Source organism: Saccostrea cucullata, unplaced genomic scaffold (assembly GCF_032062105.1).
Source record: "Saccostrea cucullata isolate Sc308-1 unplaced genomic scaffold, CSIRO_AGI_Scuc_v1 ctg4098, whole genome shotgun sequence".
In the NCBI taxonomy this organism is placed as follows: Eukaryota; Metazoa; Mollusca; class Bivalvia; order Ostreida; family Ostreidae; genus Saccostrea; species Saccostrea cuccullata.
In genome coordinates, this window is record NW_026930925.1 from 1 (window position 1) to 16,826 (window position 16,826).

General features: G+C 33.4%; 1 protein-coding gene across 1 annotated transcript; it reads right to left on the reverse strand.

Moving 5' to 3' along the window:
• Positions 1–13,566: 13,566 nt before the first annotated feature.
• On the reverse strand, positions 13,567–15,346 carry LOC134230615 (G protein-activated inward rectifier potassium channel 2-like). Its single transcript, XM_062712452.1, has 2 exons — positions 14,730–15,346; positions 13,567–14,615 (listed from the first exon to the last, which is right to left on the reverse strand). Exons 1-2 carry the CDS (start codon positions 15,339–15,341, stop codon positions 13,719–13,721), a joined length of 1,509 nt encoding a protein of 502 aa, XP_062568436.1. The 5' UTR covers positions 15,342–15,346; the 3' UTR covers positions 13,567–13,718.
• Between the last annotated feature and the right edge of the window lie 1,480 nt (positions 15,347–16,826).

Consider the following 16,826-nt stretch of genomic DNA (forward strand, 5'->3'; position numbering starts at 1 on the left):
AGAACAGCTTGTGTCACAAACATTTTATTTGACATAATTTATATCCTCTCGAACCATTATCAATTTATCCAAATAATAAACACGGTATACTGACCATAAGGAATATCACAATGTCCGGAACCAAGCCAATTATTCCTCGCCATCCATTCTCTGGAGTACCACCGACAATTCACCCTGGTGATCACAGAGAAAAATGTGCTGAATTCTGACAAATTTATATTTTCAATTTTTTTTTAAACTTATATTGAACAAGGGACCTATATGTTAGTTTATAGGTCCCTGATTGAACAGGAGTTTTCCTGATCAATATAATGAATAAAAATAGAAATTACACTTCTTAAATTTGAATTTCGCATATTATTTTGAAAATGGGGGTGCTTATTGATGAGATTGAATATCGTTGAAGTATAAATGTTATTTTGAAGATTTGTTTTTATCAGGTAAGAAACAGATATCCCTACAGTCTAGCTAAGCTGAAAGATGCATATGATTCATGTCTTAAAAATGTTTTATTAGGGAGGCTGCGGGGGGGGGGGGGTTCAACAAATTAACCATCAGATTTAACTTAATTTTTATATATGATATTGATATCTTAAGCTGTCAATTATCATTTGACGAAGAAAAATTTCACACATTTTAGTTTCAAAATTTGACCATTTTTGTATATCTTCATATGGAGGTGTTCTTCTAAAGGAGATCAATATAGTCTAAAAATGGCCGCGACCCCCCATCCCTCTTAAGTTTCTTTTAGTTTAAAAAATCTACCTTTGTTGAATACATGTTGGAGTTATTGTCATGTTGTAAGTTTTGGACTAAATGCAATTGTATCTACTGCTACTCCTACAAGTAAGGGCCTAAACTTCTTTTATACCGCGGCGCCAATTCAAAAGTATCTCGCCATGAACCTCTAGCACGCTGGAGTATATTTACTGCCAACCGGTAAATTCAAAATTACAACATGACATTACCTTAGCAGTACTGGGTATACTTTTTGAAATAAAACGTTATAATTGAAAAAAAAGATGAAGTTGTGAAACTGTCAACACTGATACCCCTGTATGGCAGCTTATGGTAAGGGTCAAATATCAAAGCCTAAGAACTATAACTATTCAAAAATTATAGCCAATGTGAACGTTATTTTTTAAATTGGCTGAAAATCGAATGTCAAGATTTAAAGGCCAAACTTGCTGGTACCCAAGGAAAGGTCTTGTCACAATGAATACATGTACACATGTTACTTAATTTATTCGTGTCTGGCTGACTCCATGCACTACGCTTCATTCAAACTTAGGATGTGACTGGTGGAGGAATATACGGAAGCGTATTAGTGCCACGCAATATTTTTTTTTAAGTTGGTAATTCCAACTTAAAAGTTGGTAATTCCAACTTTAATCTTAGAAATTCCAACTTTAATGTTGATAATTCCAAGTTTAAAGTTGGAAATTCCAACTTAAATCTTGGCTTTTCCAACTTTAAAGTTGGTAATTCCAACTTTAATCTTGGCTTTTCCAACTTTAAAGTTGGAAATTCCAACTTAAATCTTGGCTTTTCCAACATTAAAGTTGGTTATTCCAACTTTAATCTTGGTAATTCCAACTTTAAAGTTGGAAATTTCAACTTTAATATTGGAATTTCTAACTTTAATCTTGGCTTTTCCAACTTTAAAGCTTTAAAGCTGGTAATTCCAATTTTAATCTTGGCCTTTCCAACTTTAATCTTGGCTTTTCCAACTTTAATCTTGGTAATTCTAACTTTAAAGTTAGTAATTCTAACTTTAAAGTTGGTAATTCCAACTTTAATCTTGGCTTTTCCAAATTTTAAAGTGGCTTTTCCAACTTTAATCTTGGCTTTTCCAACTTTAAAGTTGGTAATTCCAATTTAATCTTGGCTTTTCCAACTTTATTTTCCAATTATTTATTTTCTTATTAATTTTTGCCTTGTCAACATATTTGTGGCTGGGGTGCCCCCTCCCATCTCCTGAAAAAAATCCTGGAACCGGGCCAGTACAGAATTGATACATTTAGTTATGTTGTATATTTAGCACAAAATTTTCCATTCGATTAAATAAAATTTATTACATCAAGTACTTAATTGTTGTCTCATTTTTATAGCTTATTCTTTCATACAATACGTAATAAATGACTAATATCTGTAATTGGTTAAGTTGGAATCCTGTCATGTACGGAATTCTGTGTACATAATTTATATGAAGTTAATTTCAATATAATTACACAAGAGGACTAAAAGGAATATAAGGATATCTAATTAGAAGTTGGAAGTTTTATGTAAGGTCTTAAGGAAAGTCAAGGTAAAAAATAAAGCCAACAGATAAAAAGAGTTCAACAATTTATTTCCATGTGCTAGTATTTTATTTCCATTAAATATTGTTTAACTACCATATAATAACTCCCCATAGCCTTTTATCCCCCCCCTCTTTCGCGATCGGCCCCCTACCCCTAGATTGCAATGATAAATTGCAAAGTGTGTTAATTTTACATTAATTAAGTAGCTGATGTACTTTAAAACAAAAGAAAAAACTAAGAAAGTGGGGGTGGGGGTGGGGTAGAAAAGCTCGAATAAAAGTTGGAAAAGCCCAGATTAAAGTTGGAATTACCAAGATTAAAGTTGGAAAAGCCAAGATTAAAGTGGGAATTTCCAACTTTAAAGTTGGAAAAGCCAAGATTAAAGTTGGAATTTCCAACTTTTGAAGTTGAAAAAGCCAAGATTCAAGTTGGGGGTGGGGGTGGGGTAGAAAAGCTCGAATAAAAGTTGGAAAAGCCCAGATTAAAGTTGGAATTACCAAGATTAAAGTTGGAAAAGCCAAGATTAAAAATTGGAATTTCCAACTTTAAAGTTGGAAAAGCCAAGATTAAAGTTGGAATTTCCGACTTTAAAGTTGGAAAAGCCAAGACTTAAGTTGGAATTACCAACTTTAAAGTTGGAAAAGCCAAGATTAAAAATTGGAATTTCCAACTTTAAAGTTGAAAAAGCCAAGATTAAAGTTGCAATTTCCGACTTTAAAGTTGGAAAAGCCAAGATTAAAGTTGGAATTACCAACTTTAAAGTTGGAATTACCAAGATTAAAGTTGGAAAAGCCAAGATTAAAAATTGGAATTTCTAACTTTAAAGTTGGAAAAGCCAAGATTAAAGTTAGAATTTCCGACTTTAAAGTTGGAATAGCCAAGATTAAAGTTGGAAAAGCCAAGATTAAAGTTGAAATTTCCAACTTTAAAGTTGGAAAAGCCAAGATTAAAGTTGGAATTACCAACTTCAAAGTTGGAAAAGCAAAGATTAAAGTTGGAATTTCCAACTTCAAAGCTCATCTTCGTCAATTATTGACGGTACTTCAACCGGGATATCATTTGTACATTTAAATGTCCAAAGCTTAAAGCCCAAGCTAGATATTCTAGAAAGTGAACTACATAATCACAGTATATTGTCATTTACTGAAACCTGGTTGAACAACGATGAATCACTTTCGGACATTTCGTTAAAAAATTTTCTAACACCATTTTGCTACTGTAGGAAAAATAAAACGGGCGGGGGCGTAGCCGTGTATGTCAAAGATCACATACTTGCAAAACGTCGATCGGATTTAGAACCTGCCACGGTCGAATGCGTCTGGCTTGAAATCGTTATTCGTGGACAAATCTATTTATACGGCACATTTTATCGTCCTCCAAACTCACCTTCAAGTATATGGGACGACATTGAACTCTCCATAGATCAAGCTTACAATACTAATATAAGCAATATAATTATTGTCGGAGATTTTAATGCCAACTTACTATCACCTAACACACAGACCAATTATTTAATGAACATTATACAGACTTATAACATGTTTCAAATTATTGAAGAACCCACATACTTCACTGAACATTCGACGTCACTTCTTGATATTATACTCGTTAGTAACACCTCACTTGTGGAGAGGTCCTCGGTTGGTGATTGCTTCTTAGACCAATTTGTTCGTTATCATTGTCCTACTTATGGCCTCCTCAGTCACCCCCCTTTAGAGTCTCATTGTTTTAAACGGAAAATATGGCTATTTGACAAAGGTGACTACACTACCTACCAACAAAATTTAGCCAACGTAAACTGGGACGACTTACTCACTGAATCAGACATTGATAACAGTCTTAATAATATAAACAAAATCATAGTTGATAGTGCAAAATTGTCAATTCCTAATAAAACTGTGATAATTCGGAAATCTGACCCACCATCGTTTAACAGCAATATAAGAAAACTTATTCGAAAAAGACGTCGTCTCCATAAAAAATATAAACGGACAAAGAGAGATAGTGATCGTGAAAACTATAGATGTACTCGTAATAAGTGTGTCGGTCTTGTCCGAAAGCTTAGAGATGAGTATTACAGCAAGCTTTCATCTGAAATTAACGAGTGTAATGATTCTAAAAAATGGTGGAAATTAGTAAACAAGTTAACAAACTTAAACTCGAAACAACCTTTTACAAATACTCCACTTACTTTCGAAGGTAAAACATACGAAGATGACAAGGAAAAAGCCGAATTACTAAATACTTTTTTCCTAAAACAGTCATCAATCGATGATCATTCAACAACATTACCAAATATAGCTTCTAATAATAACGAAACACTTTTTGACTTAACTCTTGAGGCAACCGAAATAGAAACAGTTCTTCTGTCCTTGGATACTTCTAAAGCTACAGGCCCAGATCTCATTAATCCCCGTCTTCTTAAAGAGGCGGCTTCTATACTAAAATTTCCATTATGTAAACTCTTCAACATGTCTCTTAAAAAAGCAGTATTCCCAATGGAATGGAAAAGAGCAAACGTTACCCCTATATATAAGAAAGGGGACAGAAACAATGTTTCTAATTATAGACCCATATCACTTATTTCCATAACTGGAAAGGTAATGGAAAGATGTATCTACAATCGTGTATATCTACATTTATCCAACAATAATTTCTTTTGTTCAAATCAGTCAGGTTTCATCCCAGGTGACTCTACGATAAATCAATTACTTGATATATCTAATGACATAGGTAAAGCATTAGATTCCGGAAAAGAAGTGAGAGCTGTTTTTTGTGATATAAGTAAAGCCTTTGATAGGGTGTGGCATGAGGGTCTTCTTTACAAATTAAAATCTGCAGGAATAACCGGGAATTTGCTTAATTGGTTTAAAAGTTATTTAACAAATAGAGAACAAAGAGTAATACTCAACTCCACCTCATCAGCCTGGGGTAGCATCAAAGCTGGTGTACCCCAGGGATCTATTCTTGGTCCATTGTTATTTCTAATTTACATAAATGATATCGTATGTGGAATTAACTGTATTATTAAATTGTTTGCGGATGATACAACCCTGTATATAGTTGTTGAAAACGCATGTACAGCCAGTCAGATATTAAACAATGACCTTGAAAAGATAAGTGCATGGGCAAAGCAGTGGTTGGTCGATTTCAATCCTTCAAAAACTGAATGTTTACTTTTTAGTAATAGACGAATCCCCATCACACATCCTCCACTTTTTCTGAACAACCAACAAATTGTAAATGTGGAAAGTCATAAACATTTTGGTATACATTTTTCAAAAAATGGCCATTGGGATATGCACATACAAACAACTTTAATAATTTGATTTAGAAAATGTTATAAAAGGCAAAACATGTTTTACCAAACAAGGCAATGCCTCTCAGATTGATGTTGTTTTAACGAATAATGCCCAAATCATAGCAAATCATTGTAATTTTAATTGTGGAATAAGTGATGTTCACAACATTATTGCAGTGCAGTTGAAAACGGAAACTATTTTAAAAACTCCCGAATACAGGAATTACAGAAGCTTCAAGAGCTTAAATATGGATTTATATACGGAAGACTTAAGATCTATTGAAGAATCTTACTCTGGTGTTTTACAAGGTGACCCAAACACTGTTTTTGATAATTTTCACAATGATCTTACTCGAGTAATCGACAAACACATTCCAATGAAAAAAAGAAAAGTACTGGGAAAACCAGCTCCCTTCATGAATAAGAGGTTGAAAGGTGCAATTTTTAAGAAACGACAACTGCATAATTTATATTCCTCCAACAAATCTAAGCAAAATTGGGAAAATTTTAGAAAACAAAGAAATTATGTAACTAAAGTTAAGCGTCAGTCTGTCAATCAATACTTCATTGAACGGTGTGCAGGTGGACCAAAAAGTAAAGACTTTTGGCCAACTATAAAACCATTTTTGACCAACAAAGGTGCAAATATCAGAAAAAATATTATTCTCTCAGAAAACGAAAGTCTTGTGTCTGATCAAGTTGAAGTATGCAATATTTTTAACAATTTTTTTGTAAATGTTGCGAAAAACATCGGAATAGATTGTGTTGATGTCAATAGTGAACATCCTAGCATTGTAAAAATCTGTGAGAGTATCAAAGATAAGGATGCTGTTGAATCATTTTCTTTTCACCCTGTAGACAATGACTTTGTAAGTAAATGCATTAACAAATTGGGCTTGAAAAAAGCTACTGGAATTGATGGTATTTCGGCTAAAATTGTTAAACTTAGCCATGAACATATATTGAACCCTGTGACCAATATCGTAAATTTTTGTTTTTCTAAAAATGTTTTTCCAGATCGTATGAAAATTGCACAAGTGGTTCCACTTCACAAGAAGCAAAGTATTTTGGAAAAAGGAAACTATAGACCAGTTAGCATTTTACCTACATTGTCAAAGATTTTTGAAAGGGTTATTCATAGTCAATTGTCTGATTTTTTCAATTGTCATTTTAATGATATGTTATCAGCTTTTAGACCAGGGTATGGTTGTCAGAGTGTGTTGCTAAAGATTGTTGAGGATTGGAAGTATGCCCTTGATCATAAAAAATATACAGCAGCAATTATGATGGATTTATCTAAAGCATTTGATTGTATTCCACATGATCTAGTTTTAGCAAAACTTAATGCATACGGTTTTACAAATGCAGCTACTAGTCTTATCTCAAGCTATTTAAGCAATCGAAAACAGTGTGTAAAACTGGGGGAAGTTTGTAGCGATTTTTTAGAATTGTACAAAGGTGTTCCACAGGGTTCAATACTTGGTCCTGTTATTTTTAATATTTTTATCAATGATATTTTTCATTTTGTGTCAGATTGTGATCTCTACAACTATGCCGATGATAACACTCTCTCAAACTCAAGTGACGATATTACATCACTAAAAAATACTTTGGAATCAAATTGTTCGAACTTAGTTAAGTGGTTTGGAGATAATCAAATGCAAGCAAATCCCGATAAATTTCAAGCTATATGTCTTGGAAAGAAAACTAAACAGGAAAACATTTGTTTTGAAATTGATGGTAATATGATTCATCCGGAAAACGAAGTAAAATTACTTGGTGTTACTATAGATTTTGAGCTTAAGTTTAGCTCTCATATTTCAAAAATTTGTAAAAAAGCTTCACAACAATTAAATGTACTTAAAAGAATAGGGGTACACCTGACCAAATTAGGAAAACTAACTATCTATCATACATTTATCATGTCAAACTTCAACTACTGCCCATTGGTTTGGCATTTTTGTGGTGAACGAGAAACAAGAAAAATGGAAAAAATACAGGAAAGAGCACTGCGGTTTGTTTATGATGACTACAAAAATTCGTATAGTTATCTTCTGGAAAAATCAAAATTACCATGCCTCAAACTCAGGCGTATTAGAACATTGGCCATAGAATGTTTTAAGATTTTAAACAAGCAAAGCCCGTCTTACCTGCACGATTTTATTCATATTAAAGAAACACCTTATTCTTTTAGATACACAAAAACTGCTGTTTTACCAAAAACAAGATCAACAACATATGGGTTGAAGTCTTTTAGATATGAGTCTGCAAAACTTTGGAATTCTTTACCAGAATCTTTTAGAAATATTACTTCTTTTAACCAGTTTAAATCCAACATAAATAGTTGGTATGGAAATTGTTGTAATTGCTGTGCCTGTCGCTAATTTTATTTTTTAATATAGAAACTAGTAAACAGGGTTTAAGTTATTTTAGGTTTGTCAGTTTTAATGTGGTGAATAATATGTCATTGTAAAGCACCATGGAGAAATAGTGATATTTTAGTAGTGTGATATGTAATATTTAAAAACTGTTTCTTGTTTATTATGTATGATTGCTGTATTTTATGTAACATTATTATGTAGTCGGAAAATAGCTCTTCAGAGCTAATGTTCTTTGTTGATGTACCCGACTTTAAATAAATATTATCTATCTATCTATCTATCTATCTAACTCTCCTGAAAGCATCTCAACGTCTACATATACTAAGAAAACTTAAGTTTCTTATTGATAGAAAATCGCTTGAAAAATTGTATTTTTCCTACGTTAGACCATTATTAGAATATGGAGATGTCATATGGGATAATATGTCTAGAGATCTAGTCAATAAAATCGAGCATATCAATATCGAAGCCGCTCGCATAGTAACCGGATCTACGAAACTTGTAAGTCTTAATCGTCTTTATCAGGAGACCGGATGGGAATCTTTAAAAGACAGGAGATATAAACATAAAATTATACATTTTCACAAAATGGTATACAGCATAACTCCCCAATATCTCTCAGATCTAGTGCCACCGCAAAATCAAGATATACACAATCATTCCACTAGACAAAAGTGTAACATAAAGCAAGTCAAATGTAGAACTGATTACTATAGTAATTCCTTCATCCCGTCAACCATCAAACTTTGGAACGAGTTACCTGATTCTATTAAACAGAACCCTTCGCTTTCTAATTTAAAACGCTATTTAAATGTAAACAATCCAAATCGCAAACCCCCTCAATATTATTATACTGGTAAACGTAAGGAACAAATACTGCACACAAGACTACGTCTCGAATGTAGCTCACTAAATAGTCATTTATTTTCTCGAAATATTGTCAATAGCCCTAACTGTAATTGTGGTGAGATTGAAACTTCCGAACATTTTCTCCTACAGTGTCCCTATTTCAATGATCTCAGAGATAGATTTATCTATACTCTTCCGTATTACATAAACTCCAATATATTATTATTTGGTGACCAAAATCTTACATTGGCAGATAATGTTCTGATCTTTAAATCTGTCCAAAAATTTATTGTAGCTACAAAAAGATTCATGTGATCAGTTTTCCCCATAGTAAATATTCACTACTCCATCTCTCTTGGGTATATTACATCCTGTCAACTGCATGTAGCAAGCGTCGTTCATTTTTTTCTTCTTCATTATATCCCCAATCTTTTATTGTTATATTTCCCAAAATAGTATTTATATTTGTAACTGCACCTGTAGTTATTCTTTAATTATCTTCTACTTTATGTCAACCACTTTCTTTTGTTTGTTTTTTTTTTCTTCACATACATATTGTACATCTTTAAGATTCCTTCCGTATAATTAGAACGTGTTTCATTTGTGTAATTTAACATGATTTCATATTCAATATGTATGTCAATCTCAAATATTGTTGTAATACAGCTCAAAACCGTGTTATGTAACTATCTAATAAGGGTCTGTCATCTTTATCATTAATAATTAGGAAACGGATTAGTATAAGTTTTTGAAACTTGTTTCCGAATCCTTTTTGATCTTTGTACTTCTTGCCTGTATTTCTTGCTTGTCATGTTCAAATAAAATATGGTTTAAACTAAAGTTGGAAAAGGCCAAGATTAAAGTTGGAATTACCAACTTCAAAGTTGGAAAAGGCCAAGATTAAAGTTGGAATTTCCAACTTTAAAGTTGGAAAAGCCAAGATTAAAGTTGGAATTACCAAGATTAAAGTTGGAAAAGCCAAGATTAAAGTTGGAATTACCAACTTTAAAGTTGGAATTACCAACTTTAAAGTTGGAAAAGCCAAGATTAAAGTTGGAATTACCAACTTTAAAGTTGGAAAAGCCAAGATTAAAGTTGGAATTACCAACTTAAAAAAAATATTGCGTGGCACTAATACGCTTCCGTAGGAATATACATGAAATTGAGAGCATTCTCCGCCGGAAACTGCCTTGTAACTCATTTCATATTTCGCTCTGCATAAAGTTCTTTGAAAAAGGGTTTTTAAACTTGTCTAATTCTTCATTGTATATTGGTTTTTGATGACAGCCTTATGTCAGTAAAGCAAAAACATAGTGTTTGGCGTGCAACAAAGTAACTCATATTTCACTTTTGGAGGAAAATCGCATGACTGTAAAGGAAAATGGTAGAACACCGTATATTAAAGAGGTTAGTTGTTGAGGAACGAGAACCTATAGTTACGAGCAGACTGAATTCAAAAGTCAATAATTGTATTTTGTATATATACTATATAGAGAACACAACAGCAGTCAGTTTAATTTATTCAGACCGGTAGGGTTTTAATAATCCCACATAGAAAACAAATATACGTCAGAGTTTCCTCTTCTATATCTAGATTACTAGTATTCCTTACCTTATTCGATTTCTTTGGCATTGAACATCAAAATTCAGCAGTATGAGATATATCCATAGGCTGATGTTTATCTTAGTTCTTATGACCATATTTAAAACAGACATAGAATCGTCCAAATACAATGCACCCTATTAATAACAGTTCACGTTTACGCCATTTGCAAACTATTTTTTATAATTTTTTTTATCTTTACCAAAACAAAAAAAGAAAAAGAAAGAAAGAAAAAGAATAAGAAGAAAGACAAATTAAATGTCGGAAGAAAAGATTCATCATTTGAACGTACAGGTAAAGTAAGTGATTTGTTATGTGACGTAGCACAGGATTATCCTAATTAACAGGTGCGCACTCCGACTCTGTATGTACCACTGCATATCATTTGCATGGAATTTCCGATATTTTTTTAATTCATTTCCGACAATTTTCTTTTCATATCCGACATGTTTAATCATTTCCAGAATTTTTGCTGGATACATGTACCTCTCCGACAATTTAATTTTCATTAAGTATGTGGCTATCAATGGAATATAAAAGAATTATCTTTAAAGCCACATTTTCAAATATATATCTATTTAAAGATATAATATCAAAATACAACAATTATATAATATTCATACACATATGTGCATGTTACCACGATTAAACACATTGGAATTGATTTATTGTTGGGTTTTTTTCCTACAAACCATACATGCATAATTCTTTGATACATTGTAGCTACGCAGAACTCATTATTTGGATTTCAATGATTTATTAATTTATTGATTAATTCTTCCATTTTTTTGTAAGTGAAGTCTCCAATCCTGCTTTCATTATCAAAAAGTACTACCTAAAATATGTCGGATATGTCAGTCAAAAAAATTTAGGGAAATGAAATACAACAGTATATATCAAATGTACTTATTAAATCCTAATAATTATTATGTCATAAATCAGAAATTTCAGAGTGGCTGCCTTTTATTTCAGGATTTTTTTCTTAAATTTCCGACATTTTTCAAGAGTTCTTTTCAGCAATGAAAACAGGATTAGAATTCACTTATAAATAAAATATAAATATATATATCATGAATAATTCAATGAAATTCATTTTTATTAATTTTTTTTTATTTATTGAAACGGAAATGGTTGTTGGTTAGTTTCGTATAAACGTTAGACCTACGTTTTTTGTTTAAAGTCTTAAACACTAAAAAATATTAATTGTCAGATCATACAAGTAGTATAAAACTGCCAATGAACTGTGTCGGCAGTGGAATAATACAAGTCGTATTAGAGTGCATATGAAACCTCTCTGGAGACGGTGTTTGCTATAGAAATCAGCCGTGGGTCGTCTTATATACTGTAGTAAGACCTGAATAAAGGCCGGTATACACGATGAGATTTGTAGTATAATACAAGTATTATAATACTTTTGTATTATAATACTTTCTTGTACACACGCTAATACATATCTTATAAGATTGTAAATAAACTATTATTCCCACGTGTTTTCTCCTGCCATATTTCTCTCTCTGTCAAAATAATAAAAACTATAATAATTAGCTCTGCTTCTAGCATCTTTTTTTTGTGGTAGGTACAGCTTGACATATTCCACAAGTCCTCTACTCCTTCCCATAAAACCACGAGTTTTTCGATATCTTTACTCGAAAAGTCGGCCATTATTATTTACCATGTGCTTTATTTAGTAATGATATAAATAGGAAGACCGCCAATGTGAGTACATTTGATTGGTTGAAAGTGAAAGGTGAGTTAAGACTTGTATTAGGAAATAGAGCATTGCTCTATTCTTAATACAGTTTTATAAGATTCGAAAAATCTTATGATACACTGTATTAGGAGTGTATACACGGTAAGATTTTGTATTATAATACAAATCTTATAATACAAATCTTACCGTGTATACCGGCCTTAAGGCATACAGTTGCGGAGGGCACATAGCTGAGGATCTACAAGAACCAAAAGCGTAAGACCTGAATAAGGCAGTCACTTGGTTATACAAAGAGAGAGGTGGCATACCACGAATAAAGGTGGGGGAAGTGCCAGGAGACTTTTGTAGTGGCAGGACAAGAAGAAATTTACTTGCGGGAGACACCCGTTGACCACAGTTAGTGGTTGTCCAAGCAAGAAGGAATTACAGTAATGTATTTATTTGTATATAATTTTATTTGGTCAACAAAAACCTGAGTTAACAGGTTAACGAACCTAAGTGTAACGCCTCGGTGATACAAGATATATCACCACACACCAAGCTCGGCCGCGTTGCACGTTACATTATCAATGTAGCGGGAAAAAACTTTTAATATTATTTTCAAATTTTAAAAGTCTTTTTCCATGAAGCACTGAAGAACTTTCGCTCATAAGATTAAGCTTGAAATGTGACTTGTAAATATACAAAGTATTACTAGTATTTGTTTTTATTTGCATTTGGAAAATGTGGCTTAAAATAAATTACACTTAACATTGAATAGCCGAAGAACAAACCTGCAAAATTGTCGGAAATAAAATTTTAAAAATGTAAGAAATGAAATTTAAAAAAAATTGTCGGAAATGTTATGCAAAATTCCGGAATTGAAATGCAGCGTTCAGATTGATATTTGAGTTTGGTTTCTCCTACCGATTCGCGATTACATATGCCCAGATCGTTTGTGATACATCGTTAAAATTCGTTTCTATTTCGAGAATCTTGGAAAGTACTCACTTATTGTGTTTTGGCTAGTAAAACAGGGAGCAAAACATAATGCAAGAATAGAGCCAATACTTTTGGCGAATATAAGCGCAAGAAAACAATCTTACATACTAATATTAAAAGTTCTGGATACAGTTTACTCTCCTCAGTCTATATAATTGTAATAATAATACTTATGTATCTAGTTCCAATGGATATTTCTGTGTGGTTGCTAGGGACTTAAACAAAAAGGGATCAGGTACGCTCAAGGGTGTATTGTGCCCTCGACTAAGCTGTAAGGATAACCTAAGACTTACCTAATATAACAATTTTAACCGCTTTTGTAAGGAATTAAAATATACTTTGAATACATAATTCATTTATGAAAGTTTTTAACAGTTATCTATCAAAAATCCAAAAGACAAAAAGCAAATTATAGATATATTTTTTTTATTCATATGAATATTTGTTACAAAATTGTTTTATTTGTAGATGAAATGGATGCATTATTTACAGTACAAATACGGTCCACTTGAAATAAAGCTGATATTTTTAGCTAGTCCTACATGCATTAAAGACACACACAAAAAAAGAAAGTCTATTTTTCCCGCCATCACGAAGAAGCCACGTCGTGGAAGTTTTCCTCCTCTTCTGCGTCATCATGTCCGATAGTATCGTCATCAGACACGTCAGATTGGGGCGGATCAATAATAGTCGGTTCTCCGTCCCCTAGATCATGGTCCACAGGGGTTTGCTCTTCCGTTGTTTCTTTTGTTTCTGACGTCGTAGTCTCGCTATTGGCTTCTATTTCAGATAATTCCTTTTCACGTTTCTCTCCTTCCATTTCGAGGGATAGTCTACTTCGCTCCAATTCGTCCATCTGGCTAAGTCCACGTGTCAGAAGTTTTGGACTGCCGGCTTTTTGATATTCTGTAGAATTAGAGGCGCTAGGATACTCGGGTGGTAGATCATAGGCCACGGACTGTAGACTTATCGACATACTCTTTCCTTCATTTGTCTCCTTTTCGTCCTTCATTCTAAATTCTCTGTATGGATTCAGCTCTTTTGCGCTGTGCCTGATGTTAGTAATGTAGACAACGTCATTAAACCCGGAAAAGTCAATTTCCCATCTACCATTTCCTGCATCGAATTCTTCAATACGATCAAATCGATGACCCCAGAGGATTTCTGACGGTAGGTATGACGTTCTAGCCTGACAGAACTCGCCAGTTGTTTCAAGAGTCCCCTCTATACAGACAATAAGTTCATATTCCTCTGACGACAAGTCGGAGGGTTTTATGGCCCAGAAGGGACTGTCCTTGGTAATTCTATGATTGAGGATGAGCGGCCACATTAGCATTATTGTTTCTCCCATGTTGTTGGCCTGGAAGTGGACGTCGTGCTGAAACAGGGGATACGCCACTCCTTCTCGGGTCACGTGTCTTTTGATGAGGATTCCGTGTACTTTGGCATCAATGAGGTGACTCTGTCGCATGTCTCCAACTCGTATCTATAACAGAGAGTAAACAAATATTTATTTTTCAATTTATAGAATACTTCTGACAGAAATATTTTGTATCGATTTATATAAAAAGCTCTGTTAAGAATCATCAAGAAAACTTACTTGTAGACAAAGATCTCCTTCCTCTTGTGAGACACAAGCAAATTTGCTGAACATGATGGTCTTCCGACGACGCTTGGGCTGGGCAAATTTTACAAAAATAAAACCAAGTAGAACATTTTCTAGAAATATGCCAACCGTGATCTGTACAAAAAGCAGAGGGAGAGCGCCACCGCAGTCTGTGTTAGGATAGGCAAAGCCGTACCCGATTGTCGTCTGGGATTCTATGGAGAACAACATGGCGTCGGCGAAGCTGTTGACGCCGGCGACACAGGATTCCCACTTCGGGTCGTTGATGTGGTCGAAGTCTCCATGATTGAACATCATCCAGTACCACATAATGGCAAAAAAGAAATAAGATAAAAGATGAACGTTGAAAAGCACGGCAAGTGCGTACCGCCATTTTAGATCTATGAGAGTGATGTAGAGATCTTGGAGGAACTTGGCACGATATTCTTTCAGTCCCGTATATTTCACTCTGTAATGCCCAGATTTCTGTACGATTGCTCTGCGTTTGTCTTCGGGGTTGTATTCACCCAGGTTAAATCTTTGTTTGACATAATTCACGAACGGCAACTTGCTGAGCTTCTCTTCGACTTTCTCTGTTGTGGACATCGTTACTGTTTCAAAGTAAAATTACAATGGCGAAGTTTCTTACTTCTATTTAGAACTTGGTGGTCTGAGTTTGACATTATAATTAATGGTTTATTTTCTCATTGATTAGTTTAATTACCAATAAATCACAATCAAAAAAAAAATAAACAAGTATTTTCGGTGTCCTTAGGGGCACAACGCATCATTACATGTTACGGGACTCGCGAAAAATCTGTCAAGCTAAGCGTTAGCAACTCCATTAGTTTCAGTGTCTTGTACTTACCGATGACAAGATAAAATAAACCGATTGACCATTAATCAATTAGCCTGAAACATTGATCTCTGAATGAATGAGATTAACTTACCTGAATTACAAAATCTATCAACATTAAATTGTTGTAAAACGCATGCACACCTTGCGTGCAATGTGTGGCACAATGTTTCTTTTTGACATTGAAATAAATTAAACGATTCCCAGACCAAATTATTATTTATCAATAATTTTGCCTTAGTTCGTTTTCAGTCAAAAAGAAGACTGTAAATGTTAATAATATTAATAAAATTACAACAAGCTAATAAAAACTGGACACTTGGTAATCTTATCGTTTAGCTTTTACTTTCTGCAACATGCATGTATTGTTAACAAATGGCATTTCAATGTATCCAGTATCTCTGATTCTAAAGCTTTACATGTAAAATAATCTACAACTTTTTTTCACCCATATTTAGGATAATTTAATATACGTGGATTTGCTTTATCAAGACACACAGATTTGTAGTAATAGCACGTGACTAAGACTGGGGTCATTCATAATGTCTCCAGTTATTACTCACTGAATTAATAAATAATTGTGTTCATTATTGGCCAATATTATCTCTGATTCATAAAATTACATTGTATTGCTCAGGGCCTCAGAAATATCATAAAACAATGTTAATATTGGACATTAAAACAAAAACTTTAAGTACGAAAAAACGAATTAAGTAGCATTCCGTACTCTTTGACAGTCCGAAAACACACATGGTGCGACATTAATAGTCCTACATAAGTTGTAGAGTTTGTTAACACATTTTAGGTGACTTTAAAAAGAGCATTGTATATGACCACATCAAAGCGTTAAGTTCTTCTACAAAAGACGCATGGTCATCCACGATGGCGCGAAAATCTCGCTGACAATATTGGTCAGTTTATGGCCTGGGTGATGGATGTGAGAGATTGACCATTAGAATGAGGGTCTTATTATTAATCATAGCGACCTGTCATTAGATTACCTAATGTATGCAGGTTCACAAAAAATACACAATACGTCCAGTCACAAAAAGGCAACATCAAGGACTTCGTGCATAGAAATGGCTTCATTTTACATATCCATCACCGGCATTTCGAGTGAGACTCTCAAAAATATAGAATACTTTTTAATTTAAAAAAAAGAATATAATTATATCGAATCTAATCCTGGTAAGATTAATTTTAGTTAATATATTTCTTTAAGAAGGTAATCAACT

Coding starts and splice junctions, on each gene's coding strand:
- LOC134230615 (XM_062712452.1), bottom strand. CDS start 15,341: ATGTCCACAACAGAGAAAGTCGAAGAGAAGCTCAGCAAGTTGCCGTTC. Junction 14,616..14,729: donor AAGGAGATCTTTGTCTACAA/GTAAGTTTTCTT, acceptor TCTCTGTTATAG/ATACGAGTTGGAGACATGCG.